Below are 20,544 nucleotides of genomic sequence, written 5' to 3'. Positions count from 1 at the left end.
TTGCGGTGAACCAGCACAACTGGAAGTGTCTTGCAACACATCCAGGTAAGGATTGGGCACACATCAAATTCAGTGTTTTGTTTTGCTGTGGGAAGGAATTAGTTCCTTCAACTAGTTTTATTCTTCTAGAGTAGCCTTCAGCAATGGCTATCACCTAGAATGGCCGCATGCAGTGGAGCAGGGTTGTTGTTGTTTAGTCGTGTCCGACTCTTCGTGACCCCATGGACCAGAGCACCCCAGGCCCTCCTGTCTTTCACTGTCTCCCACAGTTTGCTTAAACTCATGCTGGTAGCTTCAAGAACACTGTCCAACCATCTCGTCCTCTGTCGTCCCCTTCTCCTTGTGCCCTCAATCTTACCTAACATCGGGGTCTTTTCCAGGGAATCTTGTCTTCTCATGAGGTGGCCAAAGTATTGGAGCCTCAGCTTCAGGACCTGTCCTTCCAGTGAGCACTCAGGGCTGATTTCCTTCAGAATGTAGAGGTTTGATCTTCTTGCAGTCCATGGGACTCTCAAGAGTCTCCTCCAGCACCATAATTCAAAACCATCAATTCTTTAGCGATCAGCCTTCTTTATGGTCCAGCTCTCACTTCCATACATCACTATATTCCATACATCACTACTGGGAAAACATCACTACTGGGAGCAGGGGTAGTAAAAGTTATTCCCTCTAGATGCTGTTGAATTTCAACTGACATCAGCCCCAGCCAGCATGGCTAATGGTCAGGGGATGACCGAAGGTGCAATCCAGCAACATCTGAAGAGTGCCATTTTGGCTTGCCCCTGCACCTGTTCCTGTGCTGGTCCAGGACCTGATTCGAGGGTCGGCAGACAGTCCTCCATGGGTGAAGCGGGGTCCACAGCGAGGAGCTGGGCAAGGACAGGAACTCTGGGGGAACTAGACTGGGTGCTGGCCGAAACAGCTCTACAATGACGTTGCTCCCGCAACCTGGGACTGGGCTGACTGGCCTTTATCTTCTCTGAGGCCAGGGGCGGTCCCGGCCCCCAGGAGACCTGCCTCTCCTGGCCTTAAGGAGAGCACTCCTCCTGGGAGAAACCAGTTCCCTCCGCCTCTCTGCCTTGAGCCTCTGCAGTTCAGGAGAAGCTGAAGGGTTACTGGACCCAGGGGGAGACTCACCTGTAGGCACTGAGTCCTCAACCAGCTCCGGAGCCAGAGTGGATTCACCTGGTGCCTGCTCCTGAGGATCCGGCACAGGTGCAGGCGCTTCAGAATCAAGGCCCTGCCCCAGTTCAGCTGGCCCTGGAGGCGGGGACTCCTGTGCAGGCTGGGATTCCTCTGGTTCAGCCTCTGAATCGGATTCCCAGGCCATCACAGTTCCACATTGTTCTCCAGGCAGGGTTCTTGTGCTTTGCCCAGATGTGCGGAAGACAGAAATGCAACAGGCAGAATGTTCCAATTCCATCCTTTGTACCAGGAAAGAAAGTTTTACCTGTAGAATTTTTGCCTGCCTTTTATGTCTCACCGGGATGTGTGTGTGTGGGGGGGGATTTGAAACCTTTGTCTCCAACTCTCCCCTTGCTGTTTTCTTCTTGGTTGAACTGAAATTTTCGGATCCTAATGGGAAGCATCCTTTCCTCCCAAATCTTTTGCATGTGAAACTTTGTAAAATCTGATGTATATTAATGGCATCAGTGTTTGAATGATGAGCTAGATAGAAATGCCAGTGTAATTCTCAAATCCTCGACCTCTGAACCCTGTTAGGATCCAGACATATAAAATACTGTAATTAAGTAGATCAGCTTCAAATGTATAAAGGATAATTCAAGTATTGGATGACGTGGTATAAATGATTAATCTCAAGAGGTGTCCCAAGCACTGTCTAGTCCTATTATGGCTAGGCCAGGGAGGTAATCAATGCTTCCTTGTAGTTGTTCCTGCCTACTTGAAGGAGGCAGTGGTAAAACCACTCAAGAAAGAGGACTTTTCTGTGGTGGCTCCCGGCTTGTGGAATTCTCTCCCCAGCGATGCTCGCCTGGTGCCATCGTTGCATATCTGTGACTAATTAAACAATCTCTGTCCTTTTAAACTGGGGGGGGGGGGAGTATTGTTTTTGTTTGTAACTGTGTTACGCATTTTTGTGTTTCTCGATTATAAATTGCCCAGTGATCCTCAGATGAAGGGCGATACAGGAATTAATAAATGATAAGAAATAATTAATGAATAGGGCTGAAAGACACAACTCCAGTATAGTCCGTGTGCCTTGTCTGTATCCTACTCTTAATATCTGATTTGGGAACAGCTTCTCATTCATTTTTTTTTAAATATTGTGCACTACTCAGCTCAGGCTATGAAAATTCATCCAGATGACCTCAGTTCACCCTGGTTTCAGGCTGGCTCTCATTAGGAGGCAAAACATTTTCTTGCCAGGAGAAGCGCATTGGCATGCTTCACACAGTCGTTTGAGGAGAAGCCAGCGCATTAGGCAGTTCCATGAGAAAGGCGCCTGCCTAAAGCAGACATTGCCACTCTGCTGGAATGCTAACTGGCTTTTTAGGTCATCTACAACTGAGCCAGTGCCAGCCTGGTTCCTTCAAGATTCTTTGGACTCTCATCAGCCCAAATCCCATTCATGGTAAATCATTATTTGCACTCAGAGAACAGTGTGAAGGGTTCTGATGCTGCTTTGCTGAAGCTTAAGTTAAGCTAGGTTTGTTTTTCACAGGTATACGTCGCTGTTGAGTGCAAATTCAGTTCTCTTCATAATAGAGAATTAGACACGCTATTATTAGTTTTTTAAGCCATCACATCTTGCTTCTTTTATGAACTTTGGGGATGGCTCCATGTTTTTCTTTTGAAGGTCATGGATGTTCAGCCTTTCAGGAATGCATTAATAAATAAATTTAAATTCGCTGTGTTTGTGGGGTTGGAGAAGCTGAATTCTACAACCTGTGCTCATTTTGCAATTGAGCAAATTTGATTACGTTTTCCCAGTTTGAAAAAAGTTCTATAATTTCATGCTGGTTTTGCTAGTTAACTGATAGTGGCAAAAAGCTCCACAGACCTCTGAGAGACAAGTGTGGCACAGGGCTCCGAAAGTTGCGTTAGGACTACAGAGACTTGGGTTCAAATCCTTGTTCAGCTGTGAAGTTCCTGTAGGGAACTACAAACTAGTCACTTTTTCTTAACCTAACCTACATAACAGGATTGTTGTGAGGATAGGATGAGAATGTGGGGGGTGGGGGAAGAACCGTGCTCATCCTTGATGAAGGATACACACACACACACACACACACACACACACACACACAGTGGTACCTCTAGATGTGAACGGGATCTGTTCCGGAGCCCCGTTCGCATCTAGAAGCAAACGTAACCAGTGACAGCACGTCTGCTCATGCGCACATCGCTTTTCGCCGCTTCTGCGCATGCGCATGACGCCACTTTGACCGTCTGCGCATGCGCAACCAGCGAAACCCGGAAGTAACACGCTCCGTTACTTCCAGGTTGCCGCGAAGCGCAACTTGAATGCTCTCATCCCGAAGCACATTCAACCCGAGGTATTACTCTGTGTGTGTGTGTGTGTGTAAATATATATATATAATATATAATATATAATATATAATATATAATATATAATATATAATATATAATATATAATATATAATATATAATATATAATATATAATATATAATATATATATAATATATCCTGTTATGTTCCTGTCTACTTCTGGCTTCTGAGAATTTCAGCATGTATTGCCCCCACCATGCACCATGCACTTTCAAACATAAAGGTTTGAAACATACACTTTTCAAATGGAAGCCAAGATTTCCAAGAAACTGAATCCGGTCCATACCTTGTCCTTCGTTTCTCCCTTCCCGGCATTCCTGTGGAATCGCAGCACACAGCCTTGAGTGTAGGAACCTGTGTTCTATATTGGGCATCCTTTAAAATACCTCAGAGCGTTGCAAACTTACCACAATTTTTGAGCAGCATTTGGGAGGCGGTGGGCAGAACTGATTGCAATGTGATCCAGTAAAAGCTTTTAAGAGCCGATGCAAAATGCATGAGCATGCCAGCCACCAACAGTTATTTTCTACTGCTTTCCTGGAAGAGAAAGAAAATCTCAGTACCGTGTGTGTCGTGTGGGTGGGTGTGCTCTGTTGCGCCTTTACAAAAGGTGCTTGCTTGAAAAGCTTTAGATCTGCACCATCCAAGCTCTGATTGTCCTCGCTTCCCCTTCTGTTGCCTGTGTGTGTGTGTGTGTGTGTGTGTGTGCGCCCTGGCACACTGAACGTTCCCTCAGGACTCTGGGATCCTCTGCAGTGACCTAGTTTCCTTCCATACAGCAATGAAGAGTTCAGCGCCAGGCCCAGCCTGGGATTTTACCGCATGGGTCTCCTGGAAGGAGAAAGCCAATAATCCGTTGCCTCAGCAGAGTCACTGCCGCTCTCGTGTTGTGAGGAGGGCTGCTGCTGCTGGGCAGTAGGCCTCTCCGCGAATCAATCACCTAGCATTTTCCTCATGAAACTACTTACACTTGGCTTCCCTTGCCAATTCGACTATTTATTTACAAAACTACTTGTAGTATCGCGAGGTGCCTGGTACTGCCCTTTTGAGGGTGCGAGGCACCTTACAATTTCACGAAACAACACAATAAATGAATTTAAATGATAAAGCTACCAGTTCTCTATCTCCAGGTCTCAAGCTGTTGTTGGACTACAACTCCCATCGTCCCTGACCGCTGGTCTCGCTAGCTAGAGATGATGGGAATTGCAGTCCAACAACAGTTGGGGACCCAAGTTTGAGAAACGCGGTGAGAAGAAGAAACCAATTTAAGCCGAATGTTTTATTGCAAAGTTGTTATTTGTGTAAGCCGTCTTAGGAGTGCTGCAGTCTTTAAAGGTGACTTGGAAATACTTGTTATAATAATAACAGGGTTTATTTCTGATCGAAGAAAAGGAGGAAGGGATAGAACTGAAATGCAAATATACAAGGATATAAGCATATATTTAACATACAATATCCATACTCTGCAAATAAAGAAAGCTACCACTCTTAAAATAAGAACACTGTTCTGCCCAGCAGCCTTTTTCACTGCACTGTTTGCATACTTAACTTCTCTTCAATATGAGGAAGATCTCATTACATCAGAAAATACCCTTGTGCTTCAAAATGTAATGGGTTGTCTGCAACACTGCAGATGTTCCACTTACACAATGAGATTTTCTCTTCTTCTCTCCCACCCCCTCTAAAATCTGCTCTGGGGGTCCCCCAAACCTCTAGGGCAGATTTGAGGGGGGCGTCCAAGGAAGAGGTGAGGAGGGAGAAATTCCATTGTGCAAGGGGCAGTCTGCGAAGGTAACAACAATGTTGGAAAAAATCCAATATGTCTGCCTTAAATGTGAATCACAAAATTACAGTGGTAATGGGCAGTGGTAATTACCTGATAAATCGGTTGGGATTCCTCTTCCCAGTTTCCCAGGTTTGGGGGCAAGTAATTTGAATTGTAACAAGATTTGGCATTTCCTTCTCAGAATAGGAATGTGACTCTCATTTGCAGCTTCCCTCAAATTGTAAGGGCTCATCCTGTCAAAGGTTGACAGTTATGCCATTTCGTTCCATGTGGAATGAGGCTAATCTACTAATTTTTCCATATCCAGGACCTTATTTAACATCAAAGTGCCGGCTCCGAGGTGTATTATTAGTTGCTTGTGTGTTCAGCCACAAAGTAAATCTGCTTCAGGCTAGGAAGAAAAAATCTAGAATGAAAGAACAATAGTCTCTAAATCCTTAAGTGTCCTCCTGCATATTTGCCATTATATAGAAGATGAAAAGGAACCTAAAGGCTTCAGGCCCAGCTAGATGATACATGAAATGTGTCGCTGCATTTCATATATATGTGTGTGTGTGTGTGTGTGTGTGTGTGTGTGTGTGTGTATGAAAGAAAAAGGCAGCTGGAGGGGGTGTTAACCCTTACCTCCTGCACTGTATTCCTAATTAAAATTGCCCTCTCCACCGAAGCTGTTCCCCCAGGCCAGTAGGGCAACTCTCATTAGCACCAGTGGACACTTCCTTCATTCTGAAGATAGCAGTTGTGTATGGTGGGTGGGTGTGATCCTAGTTGCCGTCCCCTTGGATGGGAGGTTGCCTGTTCTTGCAGGGGTTGCACTGCCTCTGAAGGAGCAGGTACACAGCTTGCAGGTACTTCTGGATCCTTGGCTGTCGCTTGAGGCTCAGGTGGCCTCAGTGGCACAGAATCCCTTCCATCAGCTTTGGCATAGGACTTTATCTGAAGACGGTTCGAAAACTTCAGAATTTGGCAGCCAGGTTGCTTGCTGGGGCAAGACCGTTTGAGCATATTGCACTGATCCTGGCCCGACTGTGCTGCATCTGTATCACATTCCCAAGTTGCAGAGGGAATCCAGTGGAGGCGTGAAGCAGATTGTATGGTGAAATAGCAGAATGACTCATAGGAGAATGAACGACAATGTGTTGGCATGCACACTGATGGGCAATGGGAATGTTATTGCTTCCTGAATTTTTAGTGAGTTTCTAGTGGGAATGGAGCTATTAACTGCCATATTCCCAGGAGAAGCACGCACTGAGTACACCAGGGCTGGTGGAGTGGAGTGGCAGAATCCTTCCACCATTGCATAACTGGGACAGCTAAGTGATTCCTTTATTTCTTCTTTCCTAGGGTCGCCATGTCAAAACAGGACAGCTTGCAGCTATTAAAGTCATGGATGTCACCGGGGTAATGTATTATTCTTTTCTTGACTTTATGATTGTGTAATCTACTGAACAATGTGCAGCTCCATCAAATATTGAAACCTCAGTTTTGCCGTCCATTGGTTTGCATAGCAAGAGAACACCTGTGGATTTGGATGGGAAGGGAAGTGGACCCTTTTTCGTTTAAAAAGCAATGATTGGCATCCTTAGTCATCAGCAGGCTCACCATCATGCAAGAACCTATACAGTGGTGCCTCGCAAGACGAAAAGAATCCGTTCCGCGATTCTCTTCGTCTAGCGGTTTTTTCGTCTTTTGAAGCAACCCTATTAGCAGATTAGCGCTATTAGCGGATTAGTGCTATTAGCGGCTTAGCGGCTATTAGCGGCTTAGCGGCTAAGCGGCTATTAGCGGCTTAGCGGCTTAGAAAAAGGGAGAAAAAAGCGAAAAAAATAGCAAGACTCGCAAGACGTTTTCGTCTTGCGAAGCAAGCCCATAGGGAAATTTGTCTTGCGAAGCGCCTCGAAAAACGGAAAACCCTTTCGTCTAGCGGGTTTTTCGTTTTGCGATGCATTCGTCTTGCGGGGCGCCACTGTAGTTGACCATCAAGTTGCTGTTCTGCAGCTCGTTCTGAATCTAGCTTGGATAGGAAGCTGCCTTATTCTGTGTCAGACACTTTGCCCATCTAGCTCAGTTTTGGCAGCACTAACCTGGCAGCACCTTTCCAGTTCTTCAGGCAGGGGAGGATCCCAGGCCTACCTGGAGATGCTGGGACTGAACCTGGGACTGTCTGCATGCAAAGCGGATGCTCTGCTTATGAGCTATGGTCCTTCTGCGCCCAGTTTGATGAGCAAGCAGGACGTCAACAAGGAGGCACAGACACTGCCACTGGCTTGGCTACCCTCGTTTCCCAGCATCAATCAACCATGCCTGCTTTGATTGGCTGTCGCTGCCCTATTAGTCTAGCTGAGAGGTATGAGTGGCTGTCCTAAGCTGGCAGGCTTGTTTTGTCTTTGCTCTGCCCCTTCCCCAGATGTTTTGAGGGATAATTCTGCAGAATCTGTTCAAATGCATAGCTTGAGAAAATAAATGAATCTCTTCTATTCCTTCACCCCTCCCCTGGTACTAGTCCTCTGGTAGATGGAATGGAATGCCTTACTAGATGGCATTCTTCCACCCAGGGTTGAGCTGGAACTCACTGGATCAAGAAACACTGCTCAGAATGAGCACACAATAATACTACAACCAGACCTAACACGGACACTGGCACCAGAGCCTGCAATAAACCCAGATGCCAACTTTGCTGCCACATACACCCGGACAACACCATTACTGGCCCCAACAACATCACACATACCATCTCGGGACTATTTAATTGCTCATCGTCCAACATTGTGTATGCCATAAAATGCCAACAGTGTCCTTCAGCTCTCTATATTGGACAAACAGGCCAGACCTTACGCCAAAGAATAAACGGACATAAATCGGACATCAGGAATCACAAGACAGAGAAACCAGTAGGAGAACACTTCAATCTACCAGGACATTCTATACAAGATCTCAAAGTAGCTGTTTTACTACAAAGGAATTTCAGAAATAGACTGGAAAGAGAAGCTGCTGAATTACAACTTATCACCAAACTTAAAACCATGGAGAAACCTGGTCTGAACAAAGACCTTGGATTCTTATCTCATTATACATGACAAAGCCATTTTTCACCTTTTCACCCCTTGCTTTTTCCTGTAAGACCTATTGCAGTCGTTAAGAGTCGTCAACAGGCTCATCACAGCTATCTGCCAATCACCCATTCCCACCACCCTTCTGAGTAATACCCCTCTCCACCTTCTCACTATATAGAAGGGTCTGGAAACTTCTGTTTCAGTGTATCTGAAGAAGTGTGCATGCACACGAAAGCTCATACCAAGAACTGACTTAGTTGGTCTTTAAGGTGCTACTGGAAGGAATTTGTTTTGTTTTGCTCAGAATGAGATATTTTTTACCAATAGCAATAGAAATATGTATGCCACAACTCGGTGCGTGGATGCCTTTGGTATTCTGAGCCCCGGATTGTTTCACCTTGCAAGAACCCAGAGTTGGGTGCATTGAGCTGTTGTGTGGCTGGAAGATGCATTGCAGAAAATGCATAAATATGGTCACTGAGGAATTTGCATGACAAAAAAGGAACAGGGATTTTCAAGGTATTAAGCTTGTTATTCCTTTAATAGGAGGAAAATAAACTACGTGCTTGCCAAAAAGCCACAGGGGAAGAAAGTGTAGAATCGCTAAAGCGTTCGGAAGCATAAGTACTTCGGGGTTTACTTAATAAGAGTCTTAATTCATGAAAAATCACACACCATGTTTTTAAGCCTCATTCTCAAATTTTGTGCCTGAAAATGCAGCGTGAGATTTCAGGGAGAGCTTGTATTAAAAAGAACACAATTAAATACAGGATTTAAGACAGTCCCCTTCTCTCCCCACCCCCACTTTCTCTCACACATGCTGCTGCTTCAGCAGCACATCCATCCACTCCTCTGTCACTTACACACTCATACTCCCTTCTCTGAACGTTGTGGGTTCTTCTGGCTCACACTTGCTTTGTCTTCTGGCAGCCATTTTTCTTTTGGCTCAGACAGAGAAGTCTCAATTTGCTGACTACAGTCGCACCTTGGAAGTGGAACGGAATCCGTTCCGGAAGTCAAACCAAAGCGTGGCTTCTGATTGGCTGCAGGAAGCTCCTGCAGCCGATCAGAATCCCGGTCGGACGTTCGGCTTCCAAAAACAGTGCGCAAACCAGAACAGTCACTTCTGGGTTTGCGGCATTTGGGAGCCAAAACGGTCAAGAACTATGCTGTTCAGAAGTCAAGGTACCACTGTATACAGGTGCTCATATCTGTCTCCTGGTTCAACGATACATTGGAACGGGAGCTTTAAGCCTGACAGCTTTTAGAATAAACAGCAGATTTTCGTCGGGATAGGTATAATCGCATGTCACTTCACTCCAAATTTTCAGATGACATCAACCAGTGGTTCCAAGTGGATGTCAAAATGGTGCTCACTTCCCTCAAGTCACATCCCAGCCAGCCAGCTTGGAAGGATACCATAGTCAATAATATTGTGAATACCCTTTAAGAAATGTCCAAGAGTCTACAAGTATAATGATTGAAAGGGGCCTGCCATTCAATGGGAAGCAGGGCTAGCTTCAGTTTGAGGGGGGTCCATGGAGAAAGGCACCCTTTGAACAAAGGAACAGGTTGCTGCGAGAATTGCTAATTTCCTGAATGCCTATTTCCTACCAGACAAGGTTCAAGCTTCTTCTGTTAATTCACAAAGCCCTAAACTCCTTAGGCCCAAAGTACTTTAAGGACTGCCTCATTACTTATGTTCCACCTTGATCACTGAGATTTTTGAATGGGGCTCTTTTCATGCCCCCACCTAGGGTTCAGTTTGCTTTCAGCAAGGACTGAGCCTTTAGTCCAGCACACCCTGACCTGGGAAACCTCTTGCCAATAGAAGTTGGAGCTTGAATCATCCCAGCTTTCTTCTAGCTGTCTTCTAAAAACTAAGGCCTTTGGAATTCGATTTTTTTTTAACCAACAACTATTTATTGACATGATGTTGATGTTCTCACAGAATTGAGAAAAAACATACTGTAGTAGTACATTTTTATGTTGCGAGCCACCTTGCTATATTTTCTACGAAGGTTTGTTAATATCTGAATAAAATACAGTCGTACCTTGGCTTTCGAACAGCCTAGTTCTCCAACTCCGGAACACTGCAAACCTAGAGTTGAGTGTTCCGGTTTGCGAACGTTTTTTGGAAGCTGAACGTCCAACGCGGCATCTGATTGAGTGCAGGAAGCTCCTGCAGCCAATTGGAAGTCGTACCTTGGTTTTCCAACGTTTTTGGAAGTCAAGCGGACTTCCGGAAAGAATTCAGTTCGAGAACCAAGGTACGACTGTAAAATAAATTATACATTGTTGCAACTAACACACTATCCATATTGAACTTTAATTGCTCTTAGTTTAAACATCCAGGCTGCAGTCCTAGACATAGCATGCTTTAATAAACTGAATTCAGTGTTAGAAACTGAGATATGAAAGTTAGGAGCTAAATGGCACTTTAAACCTAGGTTATGGGCGCCACAATGGAGTGTCCGGGCATGCTTTTTTAAGAACAAGAATGCAAAGCTAAAAATGAATGAACTGCAGCTAAGATCTTATGTTCATTTTTCACATGGTCTAGTCCTTATCTGAAGACTGCAAAAAAACCCACAAAGCCATACTTCCCCTGCCTGCTCCCCTAATATTCTTATGAGGGTCCCTTCTTCAGTCTTCAGAGAGTAGCTGGATGTGTGGAGGCAGAAAAGGGTCCTCCTTTCCTTCCAGCAGTGACAGCTTTTAATCTGAAATCTTAGGCTCAGTACTGCTCCCAGAGCTCAGAAACTGCTTGCATTAATGAAATTCCCTGTCACCAAAGTGCCTAGAACAACTGGAGTTCCGAATGTTGAGTGTCTTGTATCCAGAGGTTGCTTCCGCTGGTGGAAGGAGTCTTTTTCATTGGTCGAAACCTTGTCCATTCACAGATGGGAGCCTTTGGATACAACCAACCCAGTGTGCTTAGCTTTCTGTGGCATTTCATTGGCGCTCAACTTTATGTACTGAGATTGTGAATGAGGATTTTTCATTATAAAGAAAGGGAGAAGGGTTGGGGAGGGATGAAGATAAAAATGAACCAATTATGATTAAGACGAAGAGAAATAATGCTTGGAAATAAGCCTGTTGTTGATTTGGTGACACTGATTATATTTCTTTTTTATCCAGGATGAAGAGGAAGAGATTAAGCAAGAAATTAACATGCTAAAGAAATATTCGCATCACCGAAATATTGCTACTTACTATGGTGCTTTCATTAAGAAGAACCCCCCAGGAATGGATGATCAGCTTTGGGTATGCAATGTTTCCTTCCTCCTCCTCTTCTTTTTACAAACAGCGTTTATTTTCTTTGGCTTATCTACATGGGATATTCAAAATTCCTGTGACATTTCGCAGAAAAACGTGAAGGATTTATTGTTTCCTTGCCTCCGGAATCTGTGTGCTTCCTTTTTAAGGGCTGTGTTTCTCAGATGCTCTAGATCACCTGCATATTGCTATAAAGAAACAACACTTCGGTTTCTTCTAGCATAGCTTAAGCTCAGGTTTGAAGCAGACACTGTTTCCATAAAAAATATTGTACATCAAGAATGCTGCAGAAGAAGAAGCTGCTGGATCAGACCAAAGACCTATCTTGTGCTACAACATCCTATTCTCACAGTAGCCAACCAGATGTCTATACGAAACCTGCAAGCAGAACTTGTGTTTAACAGTGCTGTGTTCAATTGTGGTCCCCAGCAACTGGTATTCAGAGGTATATTGCGTCAGATTCTGGATTTAGTACACGGCCATTGTGGCTATTTAACCTTCTCCATGAATTTGCCGAAAAGCCATTTAAAGCCCTACCTCTCAATTGCCATCACTGCATCCAGTGAATACCATAGTTTGATTATGCACATGAGAATAGCTACCGTATTTTTCGCTCTATAGGACGCACTTTCCCCCCTCCAAAAATGAAGGGGAAATGTGTGTGCGTCCTATGGAGCGAATGCAGGCTTTCGCTGAAGCCTGGAAAGCGAGAGGGATCGGTGCGCACCGACTCCTCTCGCTCTCCAGGCTTCAGCCTGCATCCCGAAGCCTCTGCATCTGCACAGCGTGCCCCGGGCTTCGGTCAGATATCTGCAAGCCATGGGAGCCTGGCCGCAGTTGCCGCCAGGCTCCCAAAGGCTTGTGGATAGAAGCCTCCAAACCCGACCTGGTTTGGAGGCTGCTGGTGGGGAAAGCAGCACTTCTCCCCACCGCCAGCCCCACAAGCTCGGGGGACAGTGGGGAGGTGGAGCGCTGCCTTCCCGCTGTTCCCCAACCTGGTCTTTGGGGCTGGCGGTGGGAGAAAGCAGCGCTCCCCCCCCCCGCGCCAGCACCAAAGAGCAGGTCGAAAGGAACCCAAAGCCCGCTGGGCTCCGGAGACTTCGGGTGAACGCACCTTGAATGCACAGAACACACTTAGTTTTAGAGGGGGAGAACAAGAAAAAAAATTTTTCCCCTGTTCTCCCCCTCCTATGGTCCGGTGCGTCCTATGGTCCGGTGCGTCCAATAGAGCGAAAAATACGGTACTTCCTTTTGTCCTGAATCTTTCAACATTCAGCTTCATTGGATGCCCCCAAATTATTATATTATTTGGGTGGTGGTGGGAATTCTCCCAATTCTCTTTATCCACATCATAGACAATTTACACACTGGTTCTCACACGCCTCCCTTACCCACCCTTTCCCTAAACCTAAAAGTCGCAAATCATAGAATCAAAAAGTTGGAAGGGACCCTGAGGATCATGTAGTCCAACCCCTGTGATGCTGGAATATGCAGCTGTCCCTTACAGGGAATCGAACCTAAAACCTTGCTGTTACCAGCACCACGCTCTAACCAACTGAGCTATATTGTAACCTTTCCTTGTAGGGGAGTTGCTCTAGTCCCATTTGGCTGCCCTTTTCTGAATTCTTCTCCAGCTCTCCAATATTCTTCTTTGAGGTTCAGCAACTGCAGTTATATATAGTATTCCATGCTAAATAAAACCCGTAGGGTGTTAAATGCTATAGGGAACAGGTTTGCCACCTGTGTCATGTCTGCCCTGTGCCCCCTTTAACTCCATAATCTCTAGCATGATTTGTCACCTGAGTTGATATCTGTGTGAACCCTAGGTTGAATGTTAACAGTGGTAGTCTGATGCAGGTTTTGCAAACATGGGGCTCATGTGTGAATCAAATGACAGTCAGAAGGTATCCTGTGGGCCCATAGTTGAAAGCAGCGCTGTGTATTTTGACCCATGTGATTCACTAAACCACTATGTTTTTTGTTGCCTGATTGAATTAGAACTCGTGAGAATTCTGCTCTTCCTGCTCTGGAGATAAAAATGCTTGTTTATTTCCCCCTCTTGCCTTTGTCGGAATAAAACTCTTTGCCGATAACGCCAGAGTTATTCTCTTTATCAACACTCGGATGAAGTGGTACAAGAAATAATAATAGTGAAAAGCCAGAGTTCTTTCAGTGCAGATTAGGATCTCTCCGAAAGAGCAGGTTTCCGACATATTTTATTGCCACCTTGAAGTGCATCTTTCTATTTTCGCTGCACACATTTTATAATATTTGTAATTTTCATGAAAATGTTCTGTAATTGCTTTTAGCTTGCCATAAGCTGCCCTGAGTGGTGGAAAGGCAGGTACAGGTATTCTGAATAAGCATTAAAGTGCAGGACAACACAACCCCTTGTCAGGCTCCAGGGATAGAGAGGCCCAGTGGGTGTAGTTTGCTGTCAAGCCAACCCCCACAACAAGTTCTATAATAGAGTTGGTACTCTTTGACAGTGAGGTCTTCACGGTTATAGAGCCTATGTGCACTCAGGCATAGCCAGGGTGTTACATACAAAATCCAAAAGAGGGAAGTAACATCAGCGCATGGAACATCTCACTTTATTGTTCTTAGAATACACTGCTTTCATTTTCTTTTAAGACAGAAATTGTGAGGATTAAAAATAAACAAATTGTTGTTGTTTAGTCGTTTAGTCGTGTCCGACTCTTCGTGACCCCATGGACCAGAGCACGCCAGGAACTCCTGTCTTCCACTGCCTCCCGCAGTTTGGTCAAACTCATGTTCGTAGCTTTGAGAACACTATCCAACCATCTTGTCCTCTGTCATCCCCTTCTCCTTGTGCCCTCCATCTTTCCCAACATCAGGGTCTTTTCCAGGGAGTCTTCTCTTCTTATGAGGTGGCCAAAGTATTGGAGCCTCAGCTTCAGGATCTGTCCTTCCAGTGAGCACTCAGGGCTGATTTCCTTCAGAATGGATAGGTTTGATCTTCTTGCAGTCCATGGGACTCTCAAGAGTCTCCTCCAGCACCATAATTCAAAATTCAAAACTCCATGGACACCTTGGACTCCATGGACACAAATTACACCTTGGTTAAAATTTAGTAAGATTGCCAGGGGACAGGCAAAATTGCTACAAGGGTTGGATTCATCTCACGGATCCCTGGCCTGTTGTGTGAACATAAGAATCAGGAGAACAGGGTTGCCAGGATCCATTTTAAGGGCTAGCCAAGGCCCGTGCAGAGCTTGTTCCTGTTCGGCTGGGAGGCACAGTGTGTTCTTGACTTAACAGTGTCAATCCGGCAGGGCTGTGACGGGGCTCCCTGGCCTGCTTAGACCTCCAAGGCCTAGGGCAAGTGTACTCAGCTGCCCCCTACCTCTGCACAGGCCTGGGCCTAGACCAGGGTAGCTAAACTATGGTCCTCCAGAGGTTATTTGGAGTACAGTGCCCATCATCACTGACCATGCAGGCTGGGACTGATGGGAGCTGGAGTCCAGCAGTGCCTTCGGGGCCATCCCTGACTAACCATTCCTGGCCTATGAACACTTTCAGGCATTGAGATCAGAACAATAGCAGGACTCTCTGTTCCCCCACCACAGACCTGCCCCCATTCTTCTTTACTCCTGCCTTGCCTCACTTCAACTCTGTCTTGCCTTGCTTTGCCTCTCCTTCCATCTCTCTATATTGCCTTGCTTGAATAAATCCCACCAGCAGCTGTGGGAGATACTAACTTTGGCAGAGGGCAAGCACAATCCTTTTTATATTATTTCACAGAACCTGGAAGAGGTGAAAACTGTAGAATTTGGGCTGTTTATTCAGAGCCTCGAATGTAAAAAAAAAAGGGGGGGGGAGAGAATAAATATAGATGGATGTATCATTGTACATTTATTAGTTCGTTAATTAGAGCCATTCACTCAGGTATGCTTACACTCTATCGCATCTTGAGAGCACAGAGCGCATTGTGGACACAAAATAAAATTTATCTCCCAAATCCTCATAGACTGCCCTGCAAATATAAATCCCTCCACTCTTTAACATCCAATTAGCTGTACGGTGCCCAACGACACTCTGTTTATTAAATCAGACTCAATAGCTCACCAGATTGTTCTCCTTTCACCCCTTTGGCTTTTGTCTTACTGGAAGGGGTGGTTGATAGGGCTCCATCCTGGTCCCCTGTCCTCATTTTTAGTGATCTTCATCCCACATGATTACTCTCCTTTGCCCTACCTGGACTTGCCTTGTTAGATTTAATGAGATCATAGCACCAGGCATCTAAGATTCCGGGGCCTTGTCTTAAGTAATACCTTTGTAGGAACAATGGGGGAAATTAATGCTAAGGGTTACCAAACAGAGTAAGGGTACAAAATTAAAAATCCATTCCATTCGCATTGGTATTCTGGAGCCTCTTCTGGAAATGTTATTGCAAGCTGTGGAGCCCTTCTTTAATTTCAATATGTTAACACAAAACATACATCCGCAAGGTAATATAGGTGCCATTCTGCTTTATGTTTGTCATCTCTCCTTGCTGTCTAGGGTGGATTGAAGTGATTAACCGAAAAGCACTGCCATGCATGTACAATGGCGTTGGCTTTTTCGCTGCTTGTCTGCTGTTTGCAGAGTTGCAGTGTTCAGGCAGACAGAGAGCTCCAGGCCACTGAAAGCTGGGGGCAGAATGCTGGTGACAGAGCCGCTCCCAGTGGGGATGAGGCTCGTGCCTTCCTGTCTAAGGATGGATTGCTTCCATGGCAACCCTCAGAGTTTAGATTTAGAATGGTTGGTAGATTCGTAATGAGGAGCTGGGTGGGGGCTGAGAGGGAAGAAATGCATATGCAGAGCATGTAATATAGATATATTCTTGGTAGGGTGGGGTGGATTTGCCAGGATTCCTGCCCATCTTCCACCATGGAACTGAGATGACCATGGCTAGTAATTTCCACAAACTGTGTGGTTCATAAGGGAGTATATTATGCAATCTGTCAGAGGCTAAAATGGCACCAGTCTTTGCATTATTATTTTTCAACATCCAGCGGCCAAATCTGAAGCTAACTGATAAGCAAGCTCTCATACGACCCTGGCTCCTTGTTTCACCCATCTTTCGATGGTTCCTTCTAATCGAGAGCCAGTAAAATATTGCCAGTTGCCAGTCAGCCGCAGCCACTGAGGACCTCCAAGGCAAGGGAGTGGGGCCTATCTGCTGGAACTTGCTCACTCCACAATGACCAAGTGGACTTGAGCTGGACAGACCTTTAAATACAGGACTTTGTTCAGTAAAGTAGGACACATGGCTTCCTTGCATCTTCCGGTGGGAAGGGAAGGACTAGTAGATGTCTGCAGATGGTAAACAGTATTGGGCTGAGCCCATGTTGTTTTGTTTTCCTCAGCAGCACAGCTCTGGAGGGTAGGGGGAACAGCCTTCTTTACCTTTGCAAAGTCCTTCCTCCATTTTTGTACTTCTCCCTCTCAGCTACGAGTGCAAGAAAGTACAGCTGTTCCAAAGGCAGAACGTTGAAGTGATGGTGTCTTTGCGAATAGTCTGCAGTCTCTTTGCATAGAGGCAAAGAGGTGCTGTTTTTGTTTAAGTGAAGCACCCATTTTGGTTTGGGCAAATCTGTGTTTTAATGTAGTCAGGAACACTTTGTCACATTTGCCATTATTATTGAAACCTCTTTCATTTAATACATCCATGACACTGCTAATTGGAAATGCCTCTTTTTTAGCAACAAGTGCTTACAGTAGTGTCCTATTGAGATGGCAGCCTCTTTGAATCAATATTCCACCATCTGTGTCAGTGACAAAACCTGCTAGGGCTGGATATTTAATAATAATAGTTGAGAAAATTCACGGTTCAACAGAATATTTTTGTGGATTTTTTCCCTAGCTTTTGACGGCTATGTTTTTTAAACCTTGAGTGCACATTGTATTATGGTACCGATTTTTGTGGCTTCATTATTGATGTTTTACTGCTGTTATTTTCAGTGTGTTCTGTGATTTGCCATGTTCAGATTTATTTTTTATGTAAACTGTTTTGAGGTAACAGGGACATAAACAGATATAATAATGAAAATAATAATCCCCTTCTGTATGTTCTGGATCTTTAGAGAAGCACCAAAAAACAGAGTGATGAGAAACCCTTGTATGTTTAGCTGACTACTTTTAATTTCTGGGATGCTTCTGTTACACACTTAGAAGCTTCCAATACACCAAGCCAACAGGTTGCTTCAGGTCTATATTGTTAAAAATTTAATCTTGAGGAGAGAGAAATCAAGGGCAGGCGGTTATGGAGGCTTGAGAGTAGTGAGCCGGCACTACCATTGAGACAATCCTTCAAATTAATGGATGAACTGGATCTCGCTAATATTGTTTGGTCCTGTCTCTTTAATATTTCATGATTGCAATGTGTCATGGAATGTGATCTTCATTTTTCATCAGTTTTTAATTATGAACCGTGTGTACATAAAGGGACATTCTCCCTGTCTCTTTGGGCCTGAAGTAAGAAGACAAATGGTCTGTATTTTACATTCTTTCCATGCTGGGGTGCTCCAGACAGATAAGCTTGCATATTGTTACACACGGGCACACACAAAATACTGAGTTTGTTTGTTTTTTCTTTCAAAGTTTTCATCACCTGGTGTTGTAGGCTGTTGGGGTTTGTTGGCTCAATAAAACAGATTACCAGCGGTTTACATAAGGCAAGTTCGTAATCACAGGGCAATTTTCTATTGCCTTGAAGTCCTCATGAGCCATTTCTCAGGGGCTTTGAATGAGGGCAGTTATTGCTGCATGTGGTTCAGCATTTGCCTGAACTTGCCCATACTTTAGAAAATCTTTGGGGGATCATTTGAGCTGGACATACCAGGTTGTGATTTGTAAGTGCAGTCCATTTGTGACTAATACGGCATCGTTTTCCATGCTTGTTACCACATTGCTTTCCATCACGTTGTAGCATATCAATAGAACTGCAACAGAATGCTGCGTGTAGACTTCTCCTGTTCATATCCTCTGCCATGATACAGGCATTGACCATTTTGCATGGGAGTTCCATTCTTGGCCCCCCACATGTAGGTGGAGCATGCATAGGCCTGCCCTGTTCTGCCCTTTTCCGGGTCCAAAAGGACCCGGGCATTGGCAGTTGTGTGTCAGTTGGTTGCGTACAGAAAGGTCGCTGTCTGTACTTCTTTTCCCTGTTTCACCCACCCAAGAGTCAGCCAGAATTCCATGGCTACTGATCTTAGTTATTCCTCAGTTGTCTGATTTTGGGTTTCCTCCCTCCCCACCATGTTTAGGTTTCCCCCTCCCCCAAAAGTTTTTTAAAAAAAGAAAATTAAAAATTGTACAAAGATTATTGCTAATACACGGTAATAAAATACAGTGAATAACAGGGTAGTATTCCCTGCTAATCCTACGCAGATTAGATCCACTGAAGTTAATAGACATGACATGACTAATTTGAGTTTATTAATTCCAGTGGGTCTACTCTGAATAAGCCTCAGTACTTCTGCAAATTTTGAGTTCCTTTGCGCCTGTTGACTCCTCCTCCTTGTGAGTGGTCACTCCATTTTGGCTATGTAAGGGTCTACACTTGCAGAATGAGTTTGCTATTAGCATACAGGGTGGGTCAAACATGTGCTCTACCCCGATGGACATATGGGTTCTATCCAATGTCAGTGGCCCTAGTGAAATTGCTGTGTTCTCCAGCTGATCAATGGAAGTATTGTAGCTATATGTTACTGATGACATTCTGGAGCCACATGAATAGTGAATAATTTGTGCCCCAGCTGTGCATCAGAATCTGTAAGACCATCTCTATACATGAAAAGGCACTTTAATTTAAAACAGAAAAAAGTGATGTTCATGCTAGCACTTAAAACATCTATAATTGGAGTGAGTTAACATTAATTTAATTTTACATTTAAAAATACAAATTAGCATGAGGTGGACCTATGCATCCCAGTTATTCAAAGTTCAGCATTTTGGCTGCAAGCCCGTTCCCAAGGAACATCGCTTCCATGCTCTTGTAAACAAACAGTATTCCCAAACCCTCTGGGCAGAATTTGCACACCTTTCTGCTGTGCTTTGGCAGCAACCACAGCACCGGCACCTACAAGAAATGTGTAAAAGTAGCTCTTCTGTTTGGAGCTGGTTGGAAGCAAAATGGGAATTTGAGAACGGTCAGAAATATCGCTGGAGGGAGTTCTACGAGATTAAACAGTTCTGTCTTGCTCTTACAGATCGTATTGCCTTTATTCTATTAAATTATATTATTCAAGTTAGGTGTGCTACCACATTAAGCCTGTATTATGTTCTGAAAGGACAGTCTGTTAACTAAATCACCTGAGCAATTTGTCCAGGGCTGGCAGTTTCATTCATCATTGCGTTTAGGTAAAGGGAAGGCTACTTCTGAAATTGTGAAGGGATGTAGACATAGACATAGACATATACTGTTGACTTGCAACTTACACACATTTAACTTACACAATTTCAGCTTCCCATGTTTGGCTGCAGCGGGTGTGTGTGTGTATCTGCAAGTGAAACACTGGCAATCTCACCTGCCATTGTGCTCACCTTGGGAGAGTGCCAGGGCCAGATTTCTGTATAAGCTAAGTAAGCTGAAGCCTAGGGCCTCTAAATCTAGGGGGGCTCCCCAGCCCACCCACCCCCAGCGGGCAGTGTTCCCTCTCCCCAAATTGCAAACCCAAGATCATGCGAGGGCAGGGCAACTCGGGCCCGGCAACTGTCAGACTCAGGGCCAGCCAGTGGGGCCCAACTTGAAATTTTTCTGCAATGCTTGAATTTTTTTTTTGAAATTCTGCAAAATCTTAGAGATATAAATAAAATCCATCTAGATTGCCTTGGTGCGGGGGCCCCCTTAGAATCGGCCCGCAGGGTCCAGTTTAGCCCAATTG

At 44.8% G+C, this 20,544-nt stretch overlaps 1 protein-coding gene across 7 annotated transcripts in view; it reads left to right on the top strand.

The window, feature by feature from the left end:
* Positions 1–20,544, top strand: part of TNIK (TRAF2 and NCK interacting kinase) — a 295,635-nt gene that overhangs the window by 154,699 nt on the left and 120,392 nt on the right. For all 7 annotated transcript variants that reach the window (XR_014156696.1, XM_081862118.1, XM_081862117.1 and 4 more), the window contains 2 exons: positions 6,663–6,719; positions 11,513–11,638. Coding sequence is in view for 6 of the 7 variants with exons in the window: in XM_081862118.1 (XP_081718244.1) it covers positions 6,663–6,719; positions 11,513–11,638 (183 nt within the window). In the remaining variant the exon portion in view is untranslated. The remainder of the gene's footprint in view (positions 1–6,662; positions 6,720–11,512; positions 11,639–20,544) is intronic.

This window comes from Podarcis erhardii (genome assembly GCF_964252035.2).
Source record: "Podarcis erhardii genome assembly, chromosome: 5".
NCBI classification, from domain to species: Eukaryota; Metazoa; Chordata; class Lepidosauria; order Squamata; family Lacertidae; genus Podarcis; species Podarcis erhardii.
This window is presented reverse-complemented; position numbering and strand designations above follow the sequence as displayed.